Raw genomic sequence first — 23553 nt, 5'->3', positions numbered from 1 at the left:
GGACAAACGACAGGAGCTCACTCCATCGCGTGGATTCGATCTGACGACGGCTGGTCTTCTGACCTTGCAGCACAGAGGCTCCTGTGGTTTAACCCACAGCGCCACCACGTAGCAGTGCCCATGTCTAATTCTAGTTCATGTCAAGAACTTCAAGGACGGAAGAGGCTGCCCTGTTCAACTTGTCAGCCTGGATGCATTCAGAGAGGCAGAAGTGAGGATTCACACCTGAACAGGGCTTCAGATCTGGAACCCGGGTTTGAATTTTTCCACTTATCTGGCTAAGTAAAAATCTTTTAGAAAAAAAAAACTGAGCTGAAGGCAAAGGTCTTTTATATAGACTTGTTATGTACCAATAAAAGAAGATGAAAAAAAAATACTAACGGGAAAATCTCAAAGGTCTCTATTTCTGTTGCTCCTACTTCCTTGTTCTGCACATGTCACTAGATGCATATCAGTGTTATTCTTGTATCTTCATTTTTACAGCTTTATCCAGGTGTGGCTCCTCAGCTGTGGTACCTTCAGGGCAGGTTTCAGTCATGCCCAAGTGGAAAAACTGGTTCATAAATCGTTGGATGGATTTCTCCTTTCTACCTGTACAAAGCCTTTGCTCCCGACTGGAAAACGAAGAGTCGCCATGAAAACCCGCCTTGCCTTTGTCTCCATCTTCTCTTCTCTGCTAACGGCAGGTAAATGTTGGAGGGGGGAATAGCTTCCCCATTTTGCGGATCAGGAGCAGAATGCTGGATGAGAAGATGCTCGGTCGGGTGGGGATGGAGCGGGGAGGGAAATGTAGGGCAATGCCAATGCAGGGAGCATGGCAGGGAAGTGGTGAAAGGAAAAGGGATAAATTATGTAAGTTTTTGGTGCGTTATCAGAGAAGTAGCTGTGTTTAAGCTACGTAAGCAAAGTGAGGCAAAAATAAAAGCAAAAACAGAGGATCCAAAATGCTATCGTAAAGACTGTTATACTTCAATGTGAACTTTTGCAATGTATCTACAAAAGCTCACGTTGAAACAGAACAGTCTTCAAGTTCCTCAACATTTGAGTCTCTCTCTCTCTCTCTCTCTCTCTCTCTCTCTCTCTCTGTGTGTGTGTGTGTGTGTGTGTGTGTGTGTGACTGTGTGTGTGTGACTGTGTGTGTGTGTGTTCTGTTTAAGAGTTCCAGTAGCAGGACAGGAAGACTGCAAACTGCCTTAAGCCTTTGCCTATAACAATAGTTGGTCCTTCATTTTTTTTTTACAACCATCACCATTAGATTCAGATTGACCATTTAGGGAAAAGAATAAAAAGAGGAGAATGCTTAAGGTTGGCAGTGCCACATGATGGACACGCCTTGCTCTCCCACACCCATACCCATACCGAGACTCATGCGTCATCATCACCCTTACTACGTTGACATTTAGCCAGACTGATTTGCTACTTTTCTTGGCAATCAGGCACCATTTTTGCTAGAGCAAACCAGCCCATCGCCAGAGCATTGCTAGTACTGTACACCTTTCTGAGTCTCTGTAAGGAGCTACTTTTTTTTAGCTGCGGGTGTTCAATTCCTGGAAATGAACTAAAGTGGGACTTTCTGTTTTTAATTTCCCAGCTGTTTTCAATTTCCCTATTTAAGCAGCTTAAATAGACAGCTCAGCCCCTTAAGAATATTGGGAAATTGGGAAACTGGGCAAAAGGTAATTTAGAATTTTCTTTTTTTCTTTCCTTCCTGTATTCCTCACTGGAAGCAAAGTTTAAAAAAAAAAACAAGCAGGGCAGCGCTGATGCACTGTACATTTTAAAGATTTTCTTCCTCGAAGTGAGAGAACAGAGCAAGAAGGGATTTTTTTTCTTTACAACTTTTCTTTAACAATGCAGACAATATAAGGTTGCTTGAGATACGTCTGCTATGTGGATGCAAAAATCACACCACATGGCATCTCTATTTGATGATGATGATGATGATGATGATGATGATGATGATGATGATGATGATGATGATGATGATGATAATAATAATAATAATAATAATAATAATAATAATAATAATAATAATAATAATAATAATAATAATAGCAGCAGCAGCAGCAACAGCAGTAGTAGTAATAATAGTAATAGTAACTCAAGTCAGTTCTGACTTATAATGACCATTTCAAGGTTTTCTGGGTAGAGAATTCTCAGAAGCGGTTTCCCATTCCCTCCTCCTGGAGTCATCCTGCCCAAGGCAGGCTGGCTCTATGCATAGGAGTGACCGCAGGGAATCAAAATCCCAACCTCTGACTCCACAGCCAGATACCTCAACCGCTGAGCTATCCAGCCAGCACTAGCTGACTCGAAGCAATCCTATTTAGTTTGTGTCAACCTGCTCCAAATGAACTCTGTACCCAAGCCCTAACTAGCTCAACATGAGTCTGAGAGATAGAGAAAATGTGGAGTCAGGATGGCTGATCCTGAGCTCATTGGACTGTTGAGATGCTGTTGAGATGTTGCATCTTGCTTTCTCATTTCTCTCTTCTTTTGTGCATCCCTTCTTTTTTATCCTATTGCTAGTCAGAAGTAAGAGTACTGTAGACACATTGAGTCACTTGCTGAATAAGTCAACACTTACGTGAACTCCATTGGGATTCCCCCTCGCCCCATGAGCTGCCAGTGCAGTGTATTGATAGAATGATGGGCTAGGACTCAGGACACTTGGGTTCAATTCTGTGCTTGGCCACAGAAAGTCACTAGAGACTGGCGCTGGTAAAACCACTTCTTAAATATCTTGCAGACCTTGAACACCTTTATTAGAGTCACAATATGTTGGATGCGACATGACAGCATATAACAACATAACTCTTTCCCTTACAGTGCACCCACTATCTTGTGAAGATTGCATAGCTCCTGGGGACAGTTGTGATGGGAAGATGAAACAATGCTTCTTGGGTGAAGATACATGTGGGACCATCGTAGGGGAGGCCATTCTTGGTAGGCTACATGGATCAGACACTGATGTCAGTCATTTGGTACATTACTGACCTAGAACTAAACTGAAATTTCTTGTGGAACAGTTAAAATTTCCTTCCTTCCTTCCTTCCTTCCTTCCTTCCTTCCTTCCTTCCTTCCTTCCTTCCTTCCTTCCTTCCTTCCTTCCTTCCTTCCTTCCTTCCTTCCTTCCTTCCTTCCTTCCTTCCTTCTATCCATCATCAGTTCCTTCCTTCCTTCCTTCCTTCCTTCCTTCCTTCCTTCCTTCCTTCCTTCCTTCCTTCCTTCCTTCCTTCCTTCCTTCCTTCCTTCCTTCCTTCCTTCCTTCCAAAAATCTTCTCCCGTCAAGGAAACACACATTCTGTTGGAGTTCTATTTGCAACCTCGTATGCTGCCTGTGGTTTGAGTACTCGTGGGAGACTTTTCTGGGCTGGGCTGACTAATCCATTCAGCACTAACCAATCACTCCCTCTCACCTCTGAATTCAAAAGACGGCCCCGCCTCTCTGCTGAGTGTTCTCTTTCCCTCTCTTTACTCTGTTGGAAGCAGTTGTTTTGTTTGCTGCTAAGTAATGAAACATTTTATTCATTTTCCTATGAATGTCTCAGAGTGAGTTACTGAGAACTTAACTGCCAGTTAATGAGAAAGGAATGAACTACCTGGAGAACTTCCAGTCTCCGTATGTCTACTGTGTAGCAAAAGGAATTTTACCAGACATTCAAAACTCTGCCACACTTTTTCACCTCTTTTAAAAACAACAACAAAAACAGAGGGTTTTTTTTTAATCTCACAAGGCTTTCAGAATACCATGAAATCCATGGTGGTGTATGAAATGGTGGCCAATCTGCCAATATATTTGTTGTTGCAATTTTTCCCAGTGGCATCAGCAGTATCAAGCAAGAAACTCTTCAATGAGTGAATGAGTGAATGAGTGAATGAATGAAGGAACCAACCAACCAACCAACCAACCAACCAACCAACCAACCAACCAACCAACCAACCAACCAACCAACCAACCAACCAACCAACCAACCAACCAACCAATCAGCCAGTCATTTCCAAAGTTTGTCCACCCACAAATCGGATGGAGGTTATTAAGGGTCTATTTGTCCATAGTTCTGCACTGAGGTGCAGGAATCTCCTGTCAAAGTGCAGCAGGCTAATAAGATAAATTACTTCTTATGAAGGGTGGGTGCTCATAGTACAGGAAAAGAGAGTGGAGGGGAAAAGGTTTGTGGGATCTTCTGATTGTTTCCATTTTTGTTCAATTAGACCTTTCCAATCCACTGATGAGAGACAAATAAGATAAAGCAGCTCATGCAGCTAGAAATCAGCTAAGAATTAAGGATGGGAACATATCTTCAGCTGGGGAATTTGTGATCAGTGTCAGGAACAATCTCACAAGTCCTTCTGTGCAAGAGACCACCCAATCCGCCTGGCTCCCTCGCGGGGAGTTTTAAGAATAAACTGACCTGGCTCTTGAGGCAAACCTTCCTTCCTGGCATCTCTTACTTTCTTCTCCTGGATTTTCCATCTTGGATTATGTTTGCTTGGTTTTTTGATGTTTTGAATTTGAATTTTTTTGGATTGTAAACCACTCAGAGTAGATTTATCTAGATAGGTGGTATAAAAGCCAAATAAATAAATAAATACCCTAAAAGCTCCTTTCTTTAAGGATATCTCTGGGGGTAGTGGAAAGGCTTTTTAGCTAAGACATCTGAGAAACAGAAACCTGTTAGGAAGTGCTCGACATTGCCCAGAGACCCACAGTCTACCCCAAATTTCTTATTGCATCAGCTTATTTATTCTGCAATAACCGTTTCCCTTATCTGATTTGAAAGCCAAGCACCTGCATAAAGTTGCTGGATAGCTCCATGGTTTAGGCATCTGGCGAGGTTGGGAGTTCGATTCCCTGCTGTGCCTCCTTGACAGGGGCCGGACTTGATGATCTATAGGGTCCCTTCCACCTCTGCAGTTCAAAGATAATTAAATTTTAAAAAGTGGTAATTTGTCCTGCAAATATAGCCAACAGTTTTCTGCTGATCTCAGCAGCTCTAGTATGTGAAAAAGCAGCCTGTGGGAGGGCACGGATTCCATGCACTCATTCAACCACTGCCATGTGGACTTCAGATCAACAGGGCCGTCTACAGTTGAAACCATTGTTGGGTTTCATTTGCAAGTCTAATGACTTGTGTGTGCAGTTTTGAAGGGACTGTATGTCTGGAGGGAAAACTTTGTGATAACACAAAATGCACAGTTTGCTTAAAGTGTCTTTTTCACTCTAACCTATGTGGGACATTAATTCAGCACTGTTAATTAGTTCTGTGCTTTGAATGATATTTGCTATTGCGTGGCCTCACAGCTCTAGAACTTTACAAATACATTTTTTTAAGAAATAAGGAAAAGGGAGGGAGAAGCCTTGGACCCATGTATATCCTGCTTTCCAATCTCTTTCTTCCTGACTTAGATTCAGTAAGATTTAATGGTACCCTGAAGACCTGTACAGAGTACAGCGCTTGTAAAGCTGGCGTCCAGTCCATCACCTTCGGCCCTGGGATGAAGCTGCAGAGAAATGCTTTGTGCTGCCAAAACGAAAGCTGGCAAGAGGAGCTGGAAAAATGCATGTATCTCACACTTTATTCTAATCTCAAAGCTGGGTTTTCATGCCCCCTAGAGCAGTAACGGTTGACTGTCAGTAACCTCAATGTTCTTAGACTGCAACTCCCAGAAGCCTTCACCACCAGCTGTGCTGGCCAGGGTTTCTGGGAGTTGCAGTCCAAGAACACCTGGGTGACCCAAGGCTGCTCCAGAGTTATGTGACCAGAATCAGAATCGGAAGAAAATAGGCAGGAGAGTAAGACAAAGTCCTTACTTTCTTATCAACAGGGCACACTCGAAAGTGACAGCCTGTACTGTAGTGGCAAATTCAGAAGTGCAGGGTGTCTCTTTTACACACACACACACACACACACACACACACACACACACACACACACACACACACACACACACACACACTCTTTCAGTTTCTGCGCTCCCATTCTTCCTGGGTGCTCATGCACAAAGATTCGCACACTCCATTATAGTGTATAGCAGGACTGTGGTATTGTGGGGGATTGGTTCCAAGCCCCCCTCCCACCGTCCGGATACGGAAAAATGTGGACATATCAAAAGCTAACTCTGGCTCCCTCTAGTGGCTAGTTCTGGTAAACGCACACTGGATTTTTATTTAGTATTTTCAGGCAGCAGCAGATAAGTGAATCAGCAGTAGGCATCCTTCAGTCTCGAGAGACTATGATAATGTGCTCTGAATAAAGGTCTTGGAACAGCATCTAGTGTGGCTGAGAAGGCCAATTCAAGAGTGACCATCCCTTCCACACTGAAGACAAATCCAATCTGTCCCCCGTCCAGCTCCCTGATTTTGCTGGTTTCGGGACTGCCTCTTTGCCTCGGCCTGCTGGACAAGGGTCTCTTCAAATTGGGAGAGGCCATGATGGAACGCCTGCCTCCAGGCTGAACGCTCAGAGGTCACGGTTTCCCATCTGTTGAGGTCCATTCCTGAGGCCTTCATAAAGAAGTGAATCAGTGAATAATGATCCCACAGTTGTGTGTGTGTGTGTGTGTGTGTGTGTGTGTGTGTGTGTGTGTGTGTCCCCTACTGTAGTTTTAATGGCTTTGCCTCCCTTCTAACCATCTCGCTTCATCACCAGTAGGATTCTGTGAAACACACACACACATTCAGTTGAGCAGGAGAGAAGCAAAGTTTTCCAAGCCACCGAGTGAGTTTGCTGGAGGATGGCTCCTTTGTTTACATCTGAGTGGGAAGGAAAGCATCCAGAGATGTGTTTTTGGGGAATCTCTAGGATACATGAAAGGAAGGTGGTTAAGAAGCCGGGAGCGGACTGAAGCGACACGGCACCACCTGAGGGATTTCCAACCCCCCCTGGAGTAACAGGGCAACACCACTGATAACAATACAGGTTAGGGTGGCCAAAAGTCTTCTTTTTGAGAGGAGCATTCTCCTCTTTTCAAAGGGCTATCCAGTCCAACTCTGATTTAATGACAAAGAACCATATGGAGTACTGGTTCCCAACCTTGGGTCCCTGGATATCCCTGGACTACAACTCCCAGAAATTTTAGCCAGCCCAGATAGTGCTGAAGGATTCTGGGAGTTCCCTAACTTTGGGTTTCCAGGTGTTCTTATACTGAAGCTCCCCCTTACCAACTAGCTAGCGTTGAAGGATTTTGAGAGTTTTAGTCCAAGAATATCTGGGGAACCAAGACAGGGAACCATTATATTATAGCCTCCCTATATCTTCTCCCCTCAAAGCATGAAAGCAACAGTAGTTAGAAAGGATGCAGAGTACTACATGTCTCAGTTAGTTGCAGGTTCAGCTAAGATGTTCTTTAGGATTTCTTTAAATGTTCTGTAAATTAGAGACCATATTGACCATCTATATAGATGGGCTTCCATCTATGTAGGGATTCAGCAAAAATGATTCTTCCCCTATCCTTAGGAACACACGAAGTCAAGAATTGTATCATGTGGGATTTTGATGCCCTGTTTACTCTGCCATAGGTCTAAACCAAATTCCTAGCCCTAACTAAAGTACGCCCATTGCATCAATGGGTAGGTAGTAACTCAACAGTTAGTTACGTTTCAGTTACTCTATGGTTCTGGGCAAGCCGGGGTTATAGTCTTTGTTAAATTCATTCCATTATATGGTCATTGTTATGGTCATTTCCCCTTCTCTCTCCTTTAGCATTCCTAGTAAACAATGCTACACGGAATGGGTTTAGCTGCCCTGCTTGCTACATGCAAGAATCAGATTCATGTGAAGTCCAGAAGACTGTGGATTGTGTCGGATCCGAGGATCACTGTATCTACTTCACGTGTGTGCTGAATTCCTTGGAAAATGGAGGTAAGTCTTCAACGAACTGTTTGGAACAAAACGGGGTACATGGAAGGGGAACGGAAGTTCCTTGGAATAAATTACAACCCGCTCAGATAGCAGTCAACCTGTTCCAGAGCAACTCAGCTAAATGTCAGCGGGGTTCTTTCCCACATGAGGATAAGGAAGGGCAAAGAACAGTAGATGGCTGTAGGTCTACTCAAACACAGACAAGAGTCATTGAAATTACTGCCGCGTTCAAGCCATGACTAGAGATGGACACGAACCACATAACTGTGATGGTTCGTAGTTCATGGCGAATCACGAATCACGAATCATGAACCACCACAAACCTCTGGAAAAACGAAGTGGTTTACAGTTCATTTTTTTCCAGCTCTTGCTGGAGGGGGTCAAACTCTAATTAAGAACCAAGGCAATATAAGATGGTCCCATTCAAATGTGACTCATGGTTTTCTACTTGCAGCGACCACCGGGACTACATTTGTCGCCAGGGGCTGTGCTACGCAAAGCGTCTGCAACCATAGCCTGGGGCTGGCTGTTTTTTCGGGCGATGTGACTTACACGTTATCCACAATCAAGGAATGCCAACCTGCGCATGATGCAAGGAATTCTGCCTGCCTTCACGATCATTCTTGGAGATATCTTCTTTCTTTGCATACCACCTGCTTCCTGATGTCCTCCTTTGGCTTCCTGATGCGCCTTCTTCTTAACCTCCATCTCTTGTAGCTCCAACTGAGTTCCACCACTGCGTTTGGTGAGATGGGCCGTGGTAAGGGGAGCCGGAATGACAGGCAAAGTCAGGGGAACATTTAGGTATGCTTACATGCACAATTGCGGACAAGTAGGCATTCACTAGACAGTAAAGCTAAGAAGAAAACAATTTATTCATTTGAAATGTGACACGTTGTCGTTGTTTAGTCGTTTAGTCGTGTCCAGCTCTTCGTGACCTCATGGACCAGAGCACGCCAGGCCCTCCTATCTTCCACTGCCTCCCGGAGTTGGGTCAATTTCATGTTGGTTGCTTCGCAAATGTGACACAGGAGGAGAGATTTGCAGATACCCCGGACTGCCAGAAAGATGAATGTGTGGGACCGAGATCCAATCAAGCCTGGTGGTAAACTTTCTCCGGAGGCAGCATTGTTTAAACCGAGGCTGCCCTACTTTGGGCACATCATGAGAAAGCAGGATTCTCTGGAAAAGAAAAACAACAATGCAGGGAAAGGGGGATGCCTGCAAGAAAGGAGGAGGATCAAATATGAGGTGGACAGTCTCGCTACAGGAAGCCACTTGGTTGAGTTTGCAAGATCTGAGCAGGGCTGTTGAAGACAGGACATTTTTGGAGTTCACTCATTCATAGGGTTGCTATAAGTTGGGGGCAGGTTGGCGGCATGTAACCACAACAAACACCATGAACAAAAGCCCATTTCACTCTCAGAGGGTTCTATCTGGGGAACCTGCTATTCTCTTTCCAGATAAGCAAAAAAACCAACCAATCAACCAAGAAAAAAACATGCACCAAAAACCTTGTCCAGGTTCTTCACTGTAATGGAGGGCTAAAAATCTCAGAATCAATGAATAGGATACCTTGTGAAATGAATGTACCCTTCAGCAATTTTTGGATGGCCGAGGCATCCGCCTTAGGTAGGAAGGAGTGTTGTAAAGGAATGTGCCAATTTTAATTTTTCCGGATCTTGGACAGGATGTGTACTGAAGCAGTGCTCACCAAAATAAATTTACGGTTTAAGTTTCACTTCCTCTTTGCTGGTCCCATGTTCTCAGCTCAAACGTCCATGTCCAGATACCCAAAACAAATTCTCTCTCTCTCTCTCTCTCTCTCTCTCTCTCTGTCTGTGTGTGTGTGTGTGTGTGTGTGTGTGTGTGTGTGTGTGTGTGTGAGAGAGAGAGAGAGAGAGAGAGAGACAGACAGACAGACAGACAGACAGACAGACAGACAGGCAGAAATCTTGGGCAATATATGATTATTTATTATAATCGCCTTAAAAACGCAGAGTCTATTCCCTGGCAACATCTACGCTGGCTTGGGCATGTCGTGAGAATGGCTGATGGTTGGATTCCAAAAGATCTCCTGTATGTAGGATTAGTGCAGGGAAATCGCCCCAGAGGGAGACCACAGGTGCGATACAAGGAGATCTGCAAGCGGGATCTGAAGGCCTCAGGAATGGACCTCAACAGATGGTAAACCTTGACATCCGAGCATTCAGCCTGGAGGCAGGCAGTGCATCACAGCCTCTCCCAATTTGAAGAGGCCCTTGTCCAGCAGGCCGAGGCAAAGAGGCAGTCCCGAAACCAGTAAAATCAGGGACAGGGGGCAGATTATATTCGTCTTCAGTGTGGAAAGGATGGTCCCTCTTGAATTGGCCTCCTCAGCCACACTAGATGCTGTTCCAAGACCTCTGCTCAGAGTACGTTACCATAGTCTCTCGAGACTGAAGGATGCCTACACTCATTCCCTGGTCAGATTTAATGTAATGCCTTCAGCAGTATTATCTGGCAGATTTCAGAGCGAGGAACTGCTCTTGTGAATTGGGAGGAATTGAATCGCTGGTACACATGTGTTTATATTGCCCTCGCTATTCTGAACCCCGTGCTCAATATCTGGGCTCAGTATTGTTAACCATAGTTTTTTGAGATTGAAGGATGCTTAATCTAATCTAACTGCTTAAAATAAGAGGGTGGTCAGATATGGACAGAACGTGTTTTCTGTTAAACAACAGGGTGCAAGACAGGGTGGAGAAAGTAGCATGCTTCTTAGCACACATAGTGAACATGCCAAAACAATAACTACAACAACAAAACACACAACAGTTTGAATCAGCACTCCCTCCATGAGCCAGGATCTTCAGATGTAATCACTGGGCTAATTACAACAATAAAATAGTTCATTATTATTATAAGGTACTGTACATAAGATAGGGTGGAGAGTACGGTATGTCCTGCGGCATAAATAGTAAAGCTACATGGAATCTGAACAAACTTTGACATGGTTCCAGAAAGTTGCAAACAAGTTTTACTGAATGTCGTTTTTGACTAGATGTTTTGTATATGCCAACAAAGGTTTTTGATTGATTGACAATTCCTCCACAGAATGGCACATTTCCTGGGCAAGTTTCATCAAAGAAGGGCAGAATAAAACAAGCTGCCGAGGATTAGTACAGTTCCTGAGCCAACTGTTTCCTGAACAGAAGTTACTGGGGGGGGGGGGAGAGGGGGAGGAGTGGGTTGGAATGCAACAAATTTGATTGTTTCCTGTGCAGAACTAGATGTGTGCGTGTGGCTGGCCGGGTGTGTGTGTGTGTGGTGGAATGAGTCTGAGATCTTATTTTCATAGGAATCTTGGAAATCTCTGTGATGCAAAGGCAAAATCTTAACAAGGGGTCCTCTCAAGACAAAATTTAGAAATTTGAAAAAAAAGAGAAACATTTCATGAGGACTATTTGCACTCTAGATTTGAAGCAGGCTGACTGGATTACATAATGCCAACTTGTTAAAACATCTTTCAACTCTGCTGTCTTGTGCCTGAAGCCATGTTCCAGCTCTTAATTGACCGAAGCCCCTTTAAGCTGTATGAGATGTTTGCCCCCCCCTTTTCCAGCCTCTTTTAGACCCCCCCTTCCTCTCAAAAAAACAAAACAAAACACCACAACACTGTACTGGAGAAGTGGAGATTTTCCTGTGGGATAGCAAAGCAGCTCTGCACAAATGCAAAGTTGTTTTGATGACCCCACCCTTTCGTAGGGAGTGGATTTGAGGTCGCTTCCCAGCTGCGTCACTGGTGTACTTGTGTTCTGTAACAGTTTGCAACGAATCTCTGGTCTCAATTTATAGATGACATCTGGAATGATGAGGAGCCTACCGCTCACCTGCTTTCTTGCCACCTTCATATCTTTGGGTGAGTATAGTAGACTTTAGGGGCATAAAGTCCTTTGACGGTCATTTTATTTGCATGTCTCAAATAACTTGAGCAGATGTTTCTCTCCAAATAACCAGATAGTCAGCCTGACAGCCTATCCGTGTGTTTTTCTTTCTCAGCAAATCCCTGCCTAATCAGTACATTGCTCCTTGTTATTGTTATGTGCCATCACGTTATCTGTGAATTATGTTGATCCTAGGACTGAACGATCGCCAAAATTTCTTGTCCTCAACTGCCTTGCTCAGCTCTTGCAGACTCCAGCCTGCAGCTTCCTTTCGGAAGTCAACAGATCTCTTATTTGGTCTTCCCTCTTTTCCTGCTCCCTTCCACCTTTCCCAGCATTATTGTTGTTTCCCAGAGAATTCTGGCTTCTCAGGATGTGCCCAAAGGAAGACAGACAGCTTCACCTGCAACATTGTTGCCTCCGGAGATAGTTCAGGCTTCGTTTGATCTAGGACCCACTTGTTTGTCTTTCTGGCAGTCCAGGCTATCCACAAAGCTTTCCTCCAGCACGGTATTTCAAACGAATCATTTTTTTTCCTGTCAATGTTCTTTACTGTCCAGCTTTCACACCCACACAGGGTGATCATTACACTGGTAACAACATCTTAGCACCTAGATGTTTCTAGCAGGCTTTCTTCTCCATTCTAGATTTTGCACTCATTGCAGAATTGATCTGCAACCACTAATCATGCATCTCAAAGGGGGGGGGCATGGAAAAGGAAAAATCCACAGCACAATTTTCACCCAGCTGTTGTTGTTGTTGTTGTTGTTGTTGTTGTTGTTGTTGTTGTTGTTGTTGTTGTTCTTCTTCTTCTTCTTCTTCTTCTTCTTCTTCTTCTTCTTCTTCTTCTTCTTCTTCTTCTTCTTCTTCTTCTTCTTCTTCTTCTTCTTCTTCTTCTTCTTCTTCTTCTTCTTCTATTATTCTTATTCTTATTCTTATTCTTATTCTTATTCTTATTCTTATTATTGCTCCTGGAATGTTGCAGGGGCCAGATGAACTGTCAAACATGTGAAGGGGGTGGATTACTGGAAATGTTTGCACATCTAACTTTGGTTTTGAAAAAGGGTGTGTGTTTTTGTGGTGAAAAATAACATTCACACAGAACTTAACAATAAGATGTTGTTAGTAATATAATTAATCACAACTACTGAAGGTGAAAATCTTGAAACTGAGGCTGTCCTACTTTAGGCACATCATGAGAATATGAGATTCTCTGGAGAAGACAATAATGCTGGCAAAAGGGGAAGGCTGCAGGAAAAGAGGAAGACCAAATATGAGATAGATTGACTTCTTAAAAGCAGCCACAGCCTTGAGGACAGGACATTTTGGAGATCGTTCATAGGGTCGACAATTTGATGGCGCATTAAAAAGAAAACTTACTCATTTGTTTCAGGCAATGAGGTCCTAAAAGTCAATTTTCAAAAATAGCATGGTGGGAACAGAATTACTGGCTATTTCTGGAGAGTGTGTATGATGGGAATCAGTTTCTAGTTACTGTTTAAATGTAGCTGTAAGAGACATTTTTTAGAGATTTTGACAGACATGTTCCAACCTTTGAGCTGTTTTTCTGATCTGTCCTCCCTCCCTGCAAAAATAAGGAGCAAGCAATGAATCATGCAATAAGAAATGGAACAAGTTGTATATTCCCAATGCTGCAATGAGCCATCTCAATAAAGTACAGAGACCTATAGAATGGTGTGATCATAGAAGGGTAAAGGAGAGGAGAAGGAAAACTTTGGTCAGTGGTCTGTCACATACACCATGGGGTTTTTTTTTGCTGTGAGAATGAGCACATGATGCATTCCATGAAGCACAGGTCTCAAACAACAGACAAAAACCGAAATTGCACAGGATATTGCTATCGGATTTTGTCCTTTTGAAATTAATCACTATAATGATGAATGAGGGCAAGTGACCTTTAAAAAGTCTCTTCTTGAGCTCGGCACTTACCTCTAAACCACTGGCTCACAGCTGATGTTGTGAGAACAATCACTCAAATCCACAATGATGAGGGTGGAGAATATGATGATGATGGAGAACAGTAATGGTTGTTGTGGGTTTTTCGGGCTCTTTGGCTGTGTTCTGAAAGAGCCTGAAAAACCCACAACAATCATCAGATCCCGGCTGTGAAAGCCTTCGAGAATACAAACAATAATAATTGTAAAAAAAAAAAAAAAAAAAAAAAACCACAACCCGCAAACATCCACATCGTTCTAACTTCTTGCAACACATCTAATGCTTCGGCCCCTTTAAGATGCGTAGGTTGCAGAACAGTGGACTGTTATTTATAGCTCTTGGAGGACATGTTAACAGACAAGGATCTTTCACCTCCATGCTGCCTTTTTGCTAGTAGTTTTGCTGTAAAGGGTGCTGCTGTAGATAGGAAGAAAGCTCATATCAGTCCTGTTCTCCCATGCCTGTTCTTGAGATTACCAAGAAGTTAGGAGTGCTCACGGCATATGTGGATGGATATCTGTCAACGCTTCTGCGCAGCTGCGTTCGCTCAGATCATGCTGAAATGACATTAAAAACATTTTTCTGGCAGAGACACTCTCCTTTCTTTGCCCCTCACGCTTTCCTCTCTGCTGGCTCCACTCAGGCTCATGCGCTCCGCTCATGCTTCCTCCTCTCACAACTAAAGATGAGGAAATGAGTTTGATAAAAAACTTACTTGCTTAGCTTGCCACTCCAGAGCCACCAACCAGTATAGTTGCAACAATATTCTCCCACAAATGAAGCTTTTCTCAGCTCTAGAAAGCTTAGCGTTGTTTCTCTTCCGAGGCAGTGTGAAAGGGAAAGAGCTGACCCACCCATAGAAGCCAACTCTGCAAGACCGGGGAAAGGAGGAGAAGGGATTAAAATCATCATATTTCAGGGCTTCAGCGGAAGCCTTAGGATATGAATCAGGAAAATGGTGGTTCGTGATAATTCATGGTTCGCCGCTATTCACGAACCATGAACTTCCATGAACTTTCAGACAAAGTGAACCACTTTGTGATTCATGTCACTGGGAATTCTAGGAGAGGAAGAAGAGTCTCCATATGAGATAAAAAGGTAAAGGTTCCCCTTGACATTTTTAGTCCACTCGTGTCCGACTCTAGGGGGCGGTGCTCATCCTGTTTTCAAGCCGTAGAGCCAGCACTTGTCCGAAGTTAGTTTCCATGGTCACGTGGCCAACGTGATTAGGGAACGCCGTTTTTAACTTCCCACCAAAGTGGTACCTATTTATCTACTCCCATTTGCATGCTTTCGAACTGCTAGGTTGGCAAGGAGCTGGGACAAGCAACGGGCGCTCACTCCGTCGCGTGGATTCGATCTTATGACTGCTTGGTCTTCTGACCCTGCAGCACAGGCTTCTGCGGTTTAGCCCGCAGCGCCACCAGCTGACTCTTTTTTTCCTTTTTACTCTCTTCAAGTTTGGCAAAAAGTGGGTTTGGGGCGTCTGAGTTATAGCCTCCCACAGCAGGACTCCCCAGGAAAGCGCTCTTTAGCCAGCTGCTAAGGTCTTTCAAAAAGGAGAGCTTGTATGACAAGGACGGCTGGACAGTTCAATGGTTTTGGTCTGTGGCTGTGGAGCCAGACATTGGGAGCTTGATTCTCCCACTGCACCTCCTTGACAGAGGCTGGGTTTGAAGATCCATAGAGTCCAGTCCATCTCTGTAGTCCTAAGATGATGATGATGATGATTGTGATGATAAATATGGTGCTCTGCAAGACATGGTCACAGGGCAGGATTTGGTCCAGTTTCAGGACCAGGCATATCAACATGGGGTGGTGGTGGAATCCCTGATGTAGGAAGAAAAGCTTAATTAAGTATTGCCATGGACAGAGATCTTGGAGCACTTTTTTTCCAAGTACATCTTGAGCAGCTGCTCAAGTGGAAGGTCTACAGCATCCGGTTGGGATATCACTGGTATAAAGGCCAGCCCTTTCTGTGGGGCAGTCCCCTCAGGCAGTGAAATAAGGTGAATGGGAGGTCTGAAGAAAGAGAAAGCAAGAAGAACATGCCATGAAACAGAAGGCAGAGGGCCATCCTGAGAAGGTCCTTGCTGCTCCCAAACATCAAGGCATTCACGAAGAGGTGTTGAAAATGATCCCCTCCCTTATCCCTCCCACCAGGGCCACAAGGAACCCTCTATCTTAGTGGTTAACTACCACGGGTGACTCGCAACTCCCAGAACCCTTCGCCACTAACTGTGCTGGTTGGGGAATTCTGGGAGTTGCTGTCCAAGAACACCTGGGTTACTCAAGGTCGGGAACCTCTAAATGGCCAGCTAAAAAGTGGCCAAATAAAGAAACATCTTGGAGGAACAAGAGTCCTCCTGGAACATCAGCTTCACCTCATTTTCAACAGCATGTGGTGGGTGCCACCACTACGCCTGTTGTCTTCACTGCCAGCCCACCTCTTCTACCTTTTCTGAGTGATGAGTCAAGAGAGTCGGGGTGTTGTTAGGAGGGGCCCCCTCCCATACAATGACGGGCGGTACCTTTTCTTTCCCTCTGTCAGAGGCAGTAGAACAGCTTCCACCACCTCTCACAGACCACCGTTTGAATATACATAACCTTCCAACATGGTACATTAGGGGCAACATGAATGTTAACCTTGACAGTCACCAAACATGGAGAAAAGAGGAGGAATTATGTATGATTTTTTTCTCTCTATTTCTGTACTTTTAGGGGTCTCTTTGGAATGTGAAGAATGTGTGGGTATGGGACACAACTGTAATGGTCCTAAAATAACATGCCCTCCGGAGAAAGATTCCTGTGCCATCATCGCGTCAGAGATGCTAGGTAAGCTGGTAAGAACTACAGTGGTGCCCCACATAGCGACGATAATCCGTTCTGGAAAAATCGTCGCTATGTGGAATCGTCGCTATACGAAACAAAAAAGCCCATAGGAATGCATTAAAACACATTTAATGCGTTCCTATGGGCAAAAAACTCACCGTTATGTGAAAATCCTTCATATGGCCACCATTTTCGCTGCCTGGTAAGTGAGGAATGGGTGCAAAAACACAGCAGCCGGCCGGCCATTTTTTTAACCCAGCGGCCATTTTGGAACAGCCGATCAGCTGTTCGGAAAACATCACTATGTGAAAATCGGTAAGCAAAACAGCTTACCGATCATCGCAAAGCAATTTTTCCCTATTTAAAACATCGCAATGCGATCACAAAAAATTGATCGCTATGCGGATTCATTGTTAAACGAAGCGCTCGTTATGCAGGGCACCACTGTATACCTAAAGAGACTAGGCCATCCATTTGGGTTTGACTTTTTTAGAAGAACTTCTCCTAGTTGAAATATGTCTTTCTTTTCTGTATTGGGGAAAAAAAGAGTCAAGGTCTGTTTTGGAACCATGAACTGGGCTGGTTCGTGGTTCAGTTTCTGGTTTCGTTTGGTGATCTGGTTTAGCTGAAATGGAACAAAGCGCTGAACTTTTTTTCCTGAAAGTGCTTTGTTTTGTTTCAGCATCCTGAAAGGCAGCAGGCCTGGCTCCTTATACAGAAGCCGGACCTGCGCATGCATCCACCTGCCCAGGTGAGTGACGGGCACATGCAGTAGGTCTGACTTACATGCAAGGAGCTGGCCCTGCTGCCTCTCAGGATGATGGTGGCAGTGACAGAAGTGGCTTCATGACAAGCCAGGGAGGTGATGGGGGCACTGGGAAGGGGAGGGGCATGCAGACGGGTGCTTCTTCTGACACAAATCCAAAAAACCGAACTATGAACTGTTTTCTTTTGGGGGTGGAGGTCATTGACCCCTGTTTCCCTGAAAATAAGCCCTAACCAGAAAATAAGCCCTAGTATGATTTTTCAGGATGCTCGTAATATAAGCCCTACCCCCCCCCCCAAAATAAGCCCCAGTGAAGTGAAATCCCGCTCTCCACCCTTATGCAGCAACTAGAAGAAGATGACATTACTGTGTTTGAATAAATGCAGATGGTTGTACATTTAAAAAAATGTTTGAGGTCCAGGATGGAGATCTTCTGTGTTGAACTGGGAGTCTTCTATAGCTGAATAGAGATAGGCATGAACTAAAAAACAAACAAACCCCGACCAACCAGGAACTTTGTTAAAAATAGCCAGTTTGTTGGTTCAGGTTGGTTTGGGTTCGTCAAATCTGAGAAACCTGAATTGACCCAAACCATGAACTATTTTTTACAATTTAATGAACTTATTGGTTTGTCCCCACCCCCCCTCCCACTGCCCCTCTTACCTCCCTACCTGGTCCCGTTGCCTCCTCCTCTTCGTCTTCCACCCCCACCGCCATCTTGAGAGGCAGCAGACCTGGTTTCCCTCCCAGGACCTGGGCGGGCACTCTCTGCACATGCCCCTGCTCTCAGCTGATAATCTCCCAAGATGGCAATGGCAGAAAAGGGAGAAGAGGAGGAAGAGGTGGCAGGGCGAGGTGGTGAGGTGATGGGGGGCAATGGGAAGGGGGAAGGCTGCATGGGTGGGTGTTTTCGTTTCCCCTCCCCCAGGCACAAACAATGTACCATGACCTTGACAAAGGACCATTTTTGTGGTCCATGCCCATCTCTACAATGGAACTATGCTTCAGCATAGAAATTAACATACCATATTGCAAGCAGATCCCTGTTTTCTTTGGTCATCTTTAGAAATTCACTAGTCGTTGCTTGTTTCTTACTATGTGCCAAACATTCCTAGAGTGTGTAAAACATTTGGATGCAATCAACTATGACACCAACACCAGCTATTGCCACTGAGTAACAAGGGGCTTCTTTTTTCCATCCAGGACAAAGGACCCTTGTAAAGACTTGTCTTCCGTCCAAAGCCTGCAACTTAGGCCTTTCCAGCATCAATATGGGCAAAATCGGCATTCAAAAGAATTTCATTTCCTGCTGTGTAGGAGACGGGTGCAAAAGGAGCACGGACACCAGTATGTGATGTTTGCATCTTTCCTCTTGCTTGCAATCATGTACCATCTCCATTGCACCAAAACTGGACGTTAAAGCAAACCCAAAAAACTGAAGCACGGAGGCACCTTTAAGATAAAGGTCATAACATCAGTTAAAGAATAGGTTTGTTCCAGTGTGTGCTTTTGTGACCATCGAGGTCTGACATGATGAAGTGCATAATAATCCTCAAAGGGTCACATTGATGTGGAGCTTTTTTGGGATACAGAGTGATGGAACGGCTGGATAGCTCAGTGCTTTCGGTTTCTGGCTACAGAGTCAGAGGTTGGGAGTTTGAATCCCCACTGCACCTCCTTGACATAAGCTGGATTTGAAGATCCATAGGGTCCCTTCCATCTCTGTAGTTCTAAGATGATGATGAATACAAAATATAAAACAGTCAATCAAAATTATAAAAACATTGACTGATATTAGATGTATATTAGATGTATATTTTAACCTAAAACCTATCTATTAAATATTGATGTTATCTATCTATCTATCTATCTATCTATCTATCTATCTATCTATCTATCTATCTATCTATCTATCTATCTATCTATCTATCTATCTATCTATCTATCTATCTATCTATCTATCTATCTATCTATAATTATCATCATCATCATCAACAACAACAACAATAACAAAATATCATACTGAAATGAATTTGTTAGTCTTAACAGTGCAAAAAAAGTTTTTCCTTTTTGCTCAAGCAGATTAATGCAGTTTGCTTCATCAAAGCATCTTTATTGCATTTTATTCTGCAATATGCCGCTTTAAGAAAGAGATGACTTTCTAGCCCCTCTTCTTCAGAAGCGCTTCTTTCAACTTTTTAGAGAGAAGCTCCGTCCCAGTAAGGTAGTGGAACTAATTGCCTCGAGAGGTGGCAAGCGCTCCAATACTGGAGGCATTCAACAGAAACTTTATATATATATCCCGCCTATCTAGTCAATTAAGACCACTTACAACAAAATATAACAATATAATTAAAAACAATTTTATATAAGGGGAAAAACTTTGGACAAGATGAGACAGACACTAGGAAAAGGAGAGGGGGGGGGGAAACTTAGATAACTTTTGACAGATATCTTTTAATTTGTATTCCTGCATTGAGCAGGGAGTTGGACTTGATGGCCTTATAGGCCCCTTCTAACTTCACTATCCTGTGATTCTATGATTCCCTGGTTTTTTCCTGATAGCCCAAGTTTGAAGACTGCTTCCAAACTATCCTTCAAACACCTGTATTTTAGACAAGGCTAATCTTGTTGCAGGGCCAAAAGACCGCAATTGTTGACTGCGCATCTGCTCCTGTGCAGAAAAGTGGAGAAATTAATAATGATAATCCTGAGCCATCAAGTCAATTCTGACTTATGGCAACCCTTTTCAGAGTTTTTTAAGTAGAGAGTACTCAAAAGTGGTTGACCATTCCCTTCTTCTGGGGGCCTTCTGGGACTGTGCAGCTTGCCCAAGGCTACACAGGCTGGCTATATTCCCAGGAATCAAACTACCAACCTCTCATTCCACAGCCAGGTATCTAAACCATGGAGCTATCTAGCCAGCCATGGAGAAATTGGGAGTGTGTGGGGGGGGAGGGAACAAAAGATTTTAAAAAAGGAGGAAAGGGGGAAAATTTGGATCCTATTTCTTGGCCTTCAAAGTAATTCAGCAAAAATTGCCCACCCTTAATAGATCCTTTTGCAGGCCATGAATGTGTGTGTGTGTGTGTGTGTGTGTGTGTGTGTGTGTGTGTGTGTGTGTGTGTGTGTGTGTGTGTGTGTGTGTGTGTGTGTTATTAATCAGCAGCATTTGGGTGGGGAGGTGGTTCAGAATTCGTGTTTTCCCCTCATGCAAGTGCAAATCAGCAATAAGATGCTGGCCATTGGATCTCAGCCTTGCCAGACACAGCACCGTGGGAGGGGCCAAGGGACTCGGTATGCGCCCGGTATTTATATTTTAGCTTTAGCATGGCTCCTCTTCCATCCTGAACTGATTTGTTCCTGTTTCTTGCAGTGCCCGATAGAAACACCACACTGAATGGAAGGAAGTGCCCGGCTTGCTATGCCTTTAAAGAGACGTGTGAAGAAACCATGACCAACTGTGCTGGAGATGAATTATTTTGCTTAGAGGTGTCTGGGACTTCATCCCTGGGTAACTGCTTCCAAATGGCAACAGCAGCAGCAGCAGCAGCAAAGCTGCAAAAGATAGCAATTACGATTTTGGTTAAACTTATATCTGTTATATAACACCAGTCAGAGACTGTGTCTTGTATTTTCAAATAATTATTGCATGCCATCAGGTTGGTTTGGACTTAGGGTGACGCCTCGCCACAGTTTTCTAGGTATTGAACGCCTGTAAATAGTTTGCAGTTCCTTTCTTCTGGGGGTACTCTGGGGAAGATGTAACTTGCCCAAAGTTACATAGACTGGCTCTCTCATCTAACAGGGCACGATAGGGAATTGAACTCCCATATATACAGTGATGCCTTGCAAGACGAAAATAATTCGTTACACAAGTCATTTTGTATTGCGAAAATGTTGTATTGCCAAGCACGGTTTCCCATAGGAATGCCTTGAAATTTAATTAATGCATTCCTATTCGTCTTGCAAAACACAGCCATAGAAAAATTTGTCTTGCAAGTCACCAAAAAAATTGCAAAATGCTTTCGTCTTGCGAGTTTTTCATTGCGCGAGGCATTCGTCTTGCGAGGCATCACTGTACAAATGTTTAGAGACGGGCACAAACAAAAAAAATGAACCAGGAAGTTCACAAAAAATTGTCGGTTCGTTGGTTCAGTTTGGGTTCATCAAAAGTGACAAATCACAACGATCCCAACCAATAAACCTATAAAGCAATTTTTGGTTTGGTTTGGTTTGGTTGTCCACCTCACCCCAAAGAGCCTGCTCCTGTCAATCAGAAGCACTGGGCAACCCCGGGAGGGACCTGGAGACTACTGGATTGAAGATCAGGGAGCCAAATATGCTGCTCAAAAGCATCTGGGGGAGTTACTTGTCCCTTATTTATAAGACCAATTCACATGAGCCATTTGCATCTCAGAGCCACTTCTGCTAGTCAGAGGATCCCTTCTATGCCAGAACCAGGTTAGCTCAGATCTCCAGTGGCACATTGCTTTCTTTATCAGGCAGCCTGTCACTCCCCTTACCCCCACGTGACCACACAACAGTGTGGCATTGTCCACGGGATTTGGAGAAAGGGTGTTGTCCCTTCCAAGTCCACTTCCTGATGAGCAACACCCTGTGTTAGTTTTCCTGACATAAACTGTTGGCATCTCCCCCCAAGCCAGCTGCTAAAGGCCACTTTCCTGGGGGTGGGGAATCAGCTTTGAAAGTGTACAATGAATATCTGAAATCCAAACTTGGAGGGGGTGTAGGGGAAAGTCAGGGGAAGCTTCTCTGTAATTTTTGGCATCTCTATGTGGCTGGGGAGCAGTTCTAGGGCTTCCAAACCTCCAAACCAAAATGAACCAATGTGTGGTTTGTTTGTTTTTCAAAAGTTTGGGAAGTTTGTGGTTCGTTGATTTCAACAAACCATGAACCACAAGGAATCACCATTTTGCTGGTTCATGCCCATCTCCACAAACATTCAAAAAGTACCTTGACCCATCCACCTTCACACTCACCTACAAAGAGTAACTCAACAATAAACCCTAGGGCATGGGTGAGTAACTGTAAGCCTCCATATCTTGTTGTACAGCATCTTCCACCATTCCTCATCACTGGCTATGCTGGCTAGGGCTTATGTTGGTTGTAGTCTATCAGCGTCTGGACAATCACAAATGAATTGCTGCTACACGTCTTAATATCAGCCTTCATATGTGTCTGCGACTTGAGCCCTCATCCAGGAAAGCCTGTGGCTCTAATCTGACTCTATTGGAACAGAGATGTAATTTGTGCAAACAATAGTATTGATTCAAATTAACAAGCCAGAGCAATTTCATCAAGAATCTAGCAGCAAGCTAAAAAATTCTCGAATTTCTATGTACCAATGAAAGCCTATGTTCTTGAGCCTACAGATTGTGACTTTGAGGATGCTCTTAATCCGTTGGGATCAGGAAAAAATGGCTGAAATCCAGTTGCTTCATTACATGTGTGGAAAGCAAATGGTGTAACATTCAGTCACCTCCAGTGGGCAATGAATGAGTCGCAGATGGGATCGTTTTGGAGGCGCATGCATCTGCTGCCTTGCCTCACATGTGAGAATCCTAATGGGGACTCATCAATTGCCAGCTAGAAGTGACTGAATGAGATACTGTTCGCCTTCCCAGTGTGTAACTAAGAACCAGGATTTCAACCAATTTAAAAGAGGAATGTCCTCATACATTGGGGGGGGGGGGAAGAAGTTGCTTCAAGCTGGTTCCTATAAAGTTGTTGAGATCCCTCAGAGCTACCCTAGCTCTTCAAATCTGTAGGTGTAGTAATTCCTCTCTTTTTTTTCATTTTTCTTTACAGGAGCTATTGCTACACCAGTCGTCATGAAGGGCTGTGCAAACAGCGCTGCCTGTTACGAACTGAAGGATGCAAAATCTACTCTTGGGTCACTCAGTATGGTTTATAAAGCCGGATGCACTGATGGGGCATCGCCAGGTAGCCCTTCAGAATTCTGGGGATTCCTTTTCTCAACCATGAGTGGACTCTTGCTTGTAAAGTTTCTTGTTTGAGTTGTATTGAAGTTTTTTGGGGGGAGGGGTTGCGATGGTTTTCCTGCTTTCAGTTAATTGCCTTTCCTGCTTGTATGCGGCTCTTTCTAAGTCATGCAAGACTTCCAGAGATGGTAATGGAAAACTTTCAACCGAGCGTGACCTCATAGTGCTGTGGTTAAACTGCA

General features: G+C 44.0%; 1 protein-coding gene and 2 long non-coding RNA genes across 4 annotated transcripts in view; 2 read left to right on the top strand and 1 right to left on the bottom strand.

Annotated features, from left to right (window-relative positions):
• Positions 1 to 507: 507 nt before the first annotated feature.
• LOC140702111 (uncharacterized) lies at positions 508 to 5788 on the top strand. 2 transcript variants are annotated; one of them, XR_012081163.2, is made up of 3 exons: positions 508 to 686; positions 2830 to 2946; positions 5411 to 5788. It is a non-coding gene; the product is annotated as an uncharacterized LOC140702111 (long non-coding RNA). The 2 variants fall into 2 exon arrangements; XR_012081164.2 differs by lacking the exon at positions 5411 to 5788 and adding an exon at positions 3822 to 5403.
• Positions 5789 to 11129: 5341 nt separating this feature from the next.
• Positions 11130 to 23553, top strand: part of LOC110089612 (uncharacterized) — a 31733-nt gene continuing 19309 nt past the window's right edge. The window contains exons 1-5 of the mRNA XM_078379980.1: positions 11130 to 11766; positions 16469 to 16582; positions 18549 to 18692; positions 20722 to 20859; positions 23178 to 23383. Of these exons, the coding sequence (XP_078236106.1) occupies positions 11703 to 11766; positions 16469 to 16582; positions 18549 to 18692; positions 20722 to 20859; positions 23178 to 23383 (666 nt within the window). The 5' untranslated portion in view covers positions 11130 to 11702. The remainder of the gene's footprint in view (positions 11767 to 16468; positions 16583 to 18548; positions 18693 to 20721; positions 20860 to 23177; positions 23384 to 23553) is intronic.
• Positions 14173 to 14664, bottom strand: LOC144584336 (uncharacterized). The gene is made up of 2 exons (XR_013538520.1): positions 14463 to 14664; positions 14173 to 14304 (listed from the first exon to the last, which is right to left on the bottom strand). It is a non-coding gene; the product is annotated as an uncharacterized LOC144584336 (long non-coding RNA).

This window comes from Pogona vitticeps, chromosome 9 (genome assembly GCF_051106095.1).
Source record: "Pogona vitticeps strain Pit_001003342236 chromosome 9, PviZW2.1, whole genome shotgun sequence".
NCBI classification, from domain to species: Eukaryota; Metazoa; Chordata; class Lepidosauria; order Squamata; family Agamidae; genus Pogona; species Pogona vitticeps.
Note: the sequence above shows the minus strand (reverse complement) of the source record. Positions and strands in the feature narration are given on the sequence as shown.